This window comes from Danio rerio, chromosome 16, assembly GCF_052040795.2.
Source record: "Danio rerio strain M-AB ecotype USA chromosome 16, GRCz13ab, whole genome shotgun sequence".
In the NCBI taxonomy this organism is placed as follows: domain Eukaryota; kingdom Metazoa; phylum Chordata; class Actinopteri; order Cypriniformes; family Danionidae; genus Danio; species Danio rerio.
This window is the reverse complement of record NC_141036.1, coordinates 58064001-58070000: the sequence shown is the minus strand read 5'-3', so window position 1 is coordinate 58070000 and position 6000 is coordinate 58064001. Positions and strand designations below refer to the sequence as shown.

The 6000-nt window shown below is 36.2% G+C and overlaps 1 protein-coding gene and 1 long non-coding RNA gene across 2 annotated transcripts in view; one reads left to right on the top strand and one right to left on the bottom strand.

The window, feature by feature from the left end:
- Positions 1-6000, top strand: part of LOC147840462 (uncharacterized) — a 266074-nt gene that overhangs the window by 67323 nt on the left and 192751 nt on the right. The window lies entirely within an intron of this gene.
- Positions 1-6000, bottom strand: part of myom3 (myomesin 3) — a 125771-nt gene that overhangs the window by 63020 nt on the left and 56751 nt on the right. Inside the window, exon 15 of the mRNA XM_087287992.1 lies at positions 277-460. Within this exon, the coding sequence (XP_087144118.1) occupies positions 277-460 (184 nt within the window). The remainder of the gene's footprint in view (positions 1-276; positions 461-6000) is intronic.

Sequence of the window (6000 nt, the reverse complement as noted above, 5' to 3'; positions counted from 1 at the left end):
TAATAAAAAATTCTGAACACGAAACCTTGATTTGTGAAAATGTTCTTGCTCTGTTAAACAGCCTTTGGGAATTGTTTTGAAACAGAATCACGATTTAAATAATTGATAGATGCAGTTGTTGTGTACGGTATGATTTTAGAGGTTATGACTGCTTGTAAACATCAGAGAGATGAGGGAAATAAACATTTATGATTCACCTTTAATGTTGCATGAAACAAAGGAGCGTCAAACACGTCTGGAGGAACATAAATAATAAATAAAGAAGGAAATGTTCACCTTGTGGTTGTCCGAGCGAGATGGGCTTGCTGGGAAGAGACGGTTCGCTGATTCCATACTTGTTGACGGATCGAACACGGTAAGAGTACGATTTCCCCTTCTGCTGGTCAAACGCAGAGAATCTGGTAGACAACACTGTCATATCCATACTAGCCAGATGCCAGCTCTCCGTTCCTGATATTGACTGAACAATACAACAGGATAAACATTTACAGTTATATTCATGAATTATTTAACCAAAGCTACTTACAGTACATTTCAAGGAATAAACATTTGCAAAAGCTTTTTCTGTCTCCAAATCTCTCAATAAGCCATTGAAATACATTCAGTAACAATGTGTGCGTACAGATATTTATAGATATAATTTGCTACATATAGTTATCTTTATTTTTATGTTTAAAAAGTGCATAATAACTAATTCGGTATAACTTATTTTTTCAGATTTATACAATACACTTGCATAAGAAGTCTCTCTCCCTACTCCCATACTGTATGTATGGATGTATGTACTGTATGTATGGATGTATGTATGTATGGATGAATGTATGTATATACAGTTGAAGTCAGAATTATTCGCCCCCTTCGATTTTTTTTCTTCTTTTTTAAATATTTTCCAAATGATGTTTAACAAAGCAAGGACATTTTCACAGTATGTTTGATAATATTTTTTTCTTCTGGAGAAAGTATTCTTTGTTTAATTTCGGCTAGAATAAAAGCAGTTTTGAATTTTTTATGAACCATTTTAGGGACAATATTATTAGCCCTTTTAAGCTATACTTTTTCTCAATAATCTAAAGAACAAACCACTGTTATACAATAACTTGCCTGATTCCCCTAACCTGTCTAGTTAACCTAATTAATCCAGTTAAGACTTTAAATGTCACTTTAAGCTGTATAGAAGTGTCTTGAAAAATATCTAGTAAAATATTATTTACAGTCATCATGGTAAAGATAAAATAAATCAGTTATTAGAAATGAGTTATTAAAACTATTATGATTAGAAATGTGCTGAAAAAACTTCTCTCTGTTAAACAGAAAAAAATAAACAAGCGGTCTAATAATTTGGGGGGGCTAATAATTCTGACTTCAACTGTGTGTGTGTGTGTGTGTGTATATATATATATATATATATATATATATATATATATATATATATATATATATATATATATATATACAGTTGAAGTCAAAAAATTTAGCTTAAAGGGGCTAATAATAAGAAAGAAATAATTCGTCCTTAAAATGGTGTTTAAAAAATTTTAAACTGCTTTTATTCTAGCCAAAATAAAACAAATAAGACTTTCTCCAAAAGGAAAAATATTATCAGACATACTGTGAAAATTTCCTTGCTCTGTTAAACATCATTTGGAAAATATTTAAAAAAGAAGAAAAAAATTCGAAGGGGGCGAATATATCTGACTTCAACTGTGTATATATATATATATATATATATATATATATATATATATATAATAGTAAACGTTTAGTATGATTTACCATCAGACATTCTTTTTTAAATAGTTATGTTTCTGTTTTTTGGAGTGTATGTAAACTTCTGGTTTCAAGTGTGTGTGTGTGTGTGGGCAAAGACCCAGAATTTAATGACAATTGGTCTGCATCAGTCTCCCTTGATGAGCTTGATTACACACAGGCAAGCACCCAGTTCAGGTCGACGCTGACCAGGAGGAAGATATGAGTCAAGACAATTCCCTCTGCTGGCAGTGCGAAAAAAAAATGCTAAAATTGTTGAACAAATAATTAGAGTTTTTGTTCATTTTTCAAAAAAATGTAATAATAATTTAGCCTATATGCCTTCAAGTTCAAGATGAAAAAATAAGAATAAAAAAAGCGATTAAAAATATGCTAATTAAATGACGGGCAGTAATAAATTATGCCAAAATTTTTTACAACCCTCTCTGTCAACATGACGGACAATGAGGAAGTCTAACGTGACCTCTGTGCACATTTCTCTTTATTTTTAGTATTGAATAATGTATTTTTACCTGTACAGATTATAATTTATTATTTTTTTTTGAAAAAGGACAAACATTTTCCCAGTTTTCCCCATAAAATTAAGCTTTATTCAGTGTAATTTCTGTATTTATTTTTTAAATTTGCATAATTCCCTTTTTACCTATAAGTTACACCCGCATGAAGTCTCTATGAAGAACAAGTACTGCAATATTCTCTTTAATAAAACGTGCCCGGTGGTAAACGCAAATTTAAATCTTTTTCATATATATGTATTTCTGCCCCCACAGTTTGAGATGATCCCGATGAACTAGACAGTTTTATTATGGTGCTGCTTATAAAAAGTCCAATAAAGTGCATGTCCTGTGGCAGTGAGCGCGCGTTTTCTGCTCATTACAGAGCTTTTTCACCGGCTCATATTGAAGATCGCTTTACTGCCAGCACTTTTACACTCTGAGCCACCAGAGATCTTCTCCAACTTTAAAACTAGCTCAAAAAAAACAGCAGGATCGTGACCTTCTGCAGCGCCGCGAGCTCCTCAAACCGTGAAGCTCGACTTTACAAAAAAAAAGACAAAAAAAAAAAAAAAAACAGCAGTTCTGCGTGAAGCCTGTTGGCTTATTTTATTCGCTCTGTAACATTAACTTTCCACCAATCCAATTCAATATTTGCTGGAGTTATTGGATTTGCACAAATGCAGATGTTCACTGTGTGTGTGTGTGTGTGTGTGTGTTTAGAGAAAGTGATGCAACTGCAGCTGTACTAGAATGTCTTTCAAACTCATTCATTTTCCTTCGGCTTAGTCCCTGATTTATCAGGGGTCGCCACAGCAGAATGAACCGGCAACCTATCCAGCATATGTTTTATGCAGCGGATGCCCTTCCAGCTGCAACCCAGCACTGGTAAACACCCATACACCCTCCCATTTACTAGTTCACCCTGTTCATCGACTAGTTGGTGCAAGCCCTAGTTCTCATCACTGTAAGGCCCCATTTACTATAGTGCATTGTAGTTTAAAACGGCATTTTAGATCAAAAACGATCCGCGTCCACACTAGCGTTTCACTTAGCGTTTCTGAGCATATCTGCGTCCACACTATGCCACCAAAAACGTGCATCACGTGACCATTCGCACACTCTGGGCATGCGCGTTCTAGTATAAACAGAAAGCATGTGTCCAGGGGTCCGTTCTTCGTACGTGGATTACTCAGTTAGCTGGATTTGGATATTGACGATTTGACACGATCCAGGATCGTTTCGTTCTTCAAAGCTGATCCGAGAGTTGTTGTCATAGCAACAGTTCTGCTAGGTCAAACCTGATCGGGAGCAGGTTCAATTCATAAACAGGATTAGATCGGCTTAGTTCAAGCAAAGATAATACAGAAAGTATGTGCCGAATTCTGATATTTTCTTACAGTAGTAGTTATATACACTTGGGAAAATGGTACATATTTTTAAACTATATATAAAGTTATAGTCAATAATAAAATAAATAAAGTTATACATATTAATAAAACGTTTGCAATCTGCACCCTTAAAATTAAAGTACAAAGACTGCCACCTGTTGGTGCAAAGAGAAAACTTTGATATGAACTTTTTAGATCGCTTTAGTACAAATTGTGTATAATAGAAATGCAGAATATGTGACTTTTTTTTAAAGCAATAATACATTTATGCAGTCATAAACATGTTTTGATAGTTAATATGCCAGTAATTTGATGCTTCACAAAAGTTGCAGACGCCTTTACCAATATGAAAACGCTTTTGTAAACAACCAGTTATTCTTTACACCGATTAAAAAACGCCTACTATAATAAAGAAAATATTTTCTAAATGTAGAACTAAATACATTGATTTGCATTGAAATACATGATGAATACTCTCGACACATGAAAGTGTAAAGCCTGCAGCTCACAACAAATGTGGAAGGTTATTGCGTGTCATATTTAACAAGCCGTTTACTGCTAATTTGACGTAATTTTGCTCACATGGATAATTGAATATTAATCAGATGATGTCATTACGCTGCTGTGCCGTCAGCCAATCGTTGCACTGCTGATCATGATTTCGAGGATCAATAGATCTGTCCTTCACAACACTAATTAATAACTGCACAATGGCGCCTAAAACAGACAAAAGTGCAAACAACGCTCCCATTTCTGTGTCCATGTTGTTGTTTACAGTGAAGGCTGGTCGGCTGTCTTCCGATAGCGTTAAAGCCATGTGTTATAGTCATGAGATAGGGGCTTGACGAATTAGGAAAGGATACGCAATGACACAAAAGCCCTAATCAGGTAGCGAATCTCAGCAGCCCTTGCCTTTGTTGTCAGATGTCTCCGTTTTTCGGCATTTACACTGAGGCCATGTCTACACTAATCCGGATAAATTTGAAAACGGAGTTTTCCTCTAAAAACGCTTCACGTCCACACTGTCGTTTTTATTCGTTTTCCAAAACTTTGTCATCCACACTGAAACGGCTACAAATGCTTTCACCCTGTAGTGCGCATGCGTGAAACGTAAGACGCTTCGGCACGCGTCATTTCCGCCTGACGTTTATTTTCTTTCTGGCTCTTTGAAACGTTGTGGCAAAATGTCAAGGAAAAGCACAGAGTTTTTTAAATGGACTGACAATGAAGTGGAGTTGCAGCATCGAGTAACACATGAATAAAAAGTTGCAAAAGAGAGTGAAAATGTAGACTGGGAGACGTGCCAAAACAAATACACTGATATACTGGACCGCTTTAAAGAACAGTATCCTGCTGATGACGCTGCTTACCCTCACAGTAAGGACAACATCTCTAAACTCATAATCACAACGAAATTAAAGTAAACAAATTTGTCACATGACAAAAAAACGCATCATCGTTTTCGAAAGACTCGTTTTCGAAAGATTGCGTTTTCAAATTTATCCACTTTGGAGATCGTTTTCTAAAAAGATACGTTTTTGTTTCCTAAAAACGCATCTCAGTGTGGACGGAAGGGCAAAACGGAGACAATAATATGCGTTTTCAAATGAAAACGCACTAGTGTGGACATGGCCTGAGACGGAGCAGCAGCGTTTCAGAATGAAAACGGCCTCTCCAGCATTTCCAAAATGCTCCGTTTTCGGCTCTCGAAAACTCCAGTGTAGTGTGGATGCATGGCGTAACCATAGCAAAACTTATGCGTTTTAAAACTAAAACGCATTAGTGTAAACGGTACCTCAGTTTCTCTCTTTCTTTCTCGCAGTGTTTCCTTTTCATAAAGGACATGATCCAATGGTTCAAAAAATGAATGATTAACTACGATGTGTAAATTTGTGCACAGGAAAAAAGAAACGAGAAAAATCTGAGGCATGAATTTTTACCCTGTGCTTATTTTCACATCCCAATGTTAACAGGTTTGCCTTTCAGCTGCTAGTTAGCTTAATTTTCCCCAAAAGATTTGCGCATGGACTTGCAAACAAGCTTGAATCAAGTCTAAAAAAAGGCCCTTCCTCCTTAAGACTGAAGCAAGGCCTCTGTAAATCATCAAGCAGAGTCTCTGAAGTGTAAAGGAAACACATTAAGCGTTCGGTGTCACACAACACACATTAAAGTCTCTATACGCTTAATGAAGCGTCGTCTTTGCACCTGCTGCCACTAGGAAACTGCATTCGCCGGCTCTAATTAGCACGCTAGTCAAAGTGCAACGTTAATTCAGCTCGGTGTGCGTAAGGCTTGCAGTCAAGGGTGAAAACTACAAACGCAGAGGCGCAGGACCCCGCAGGGCCTGT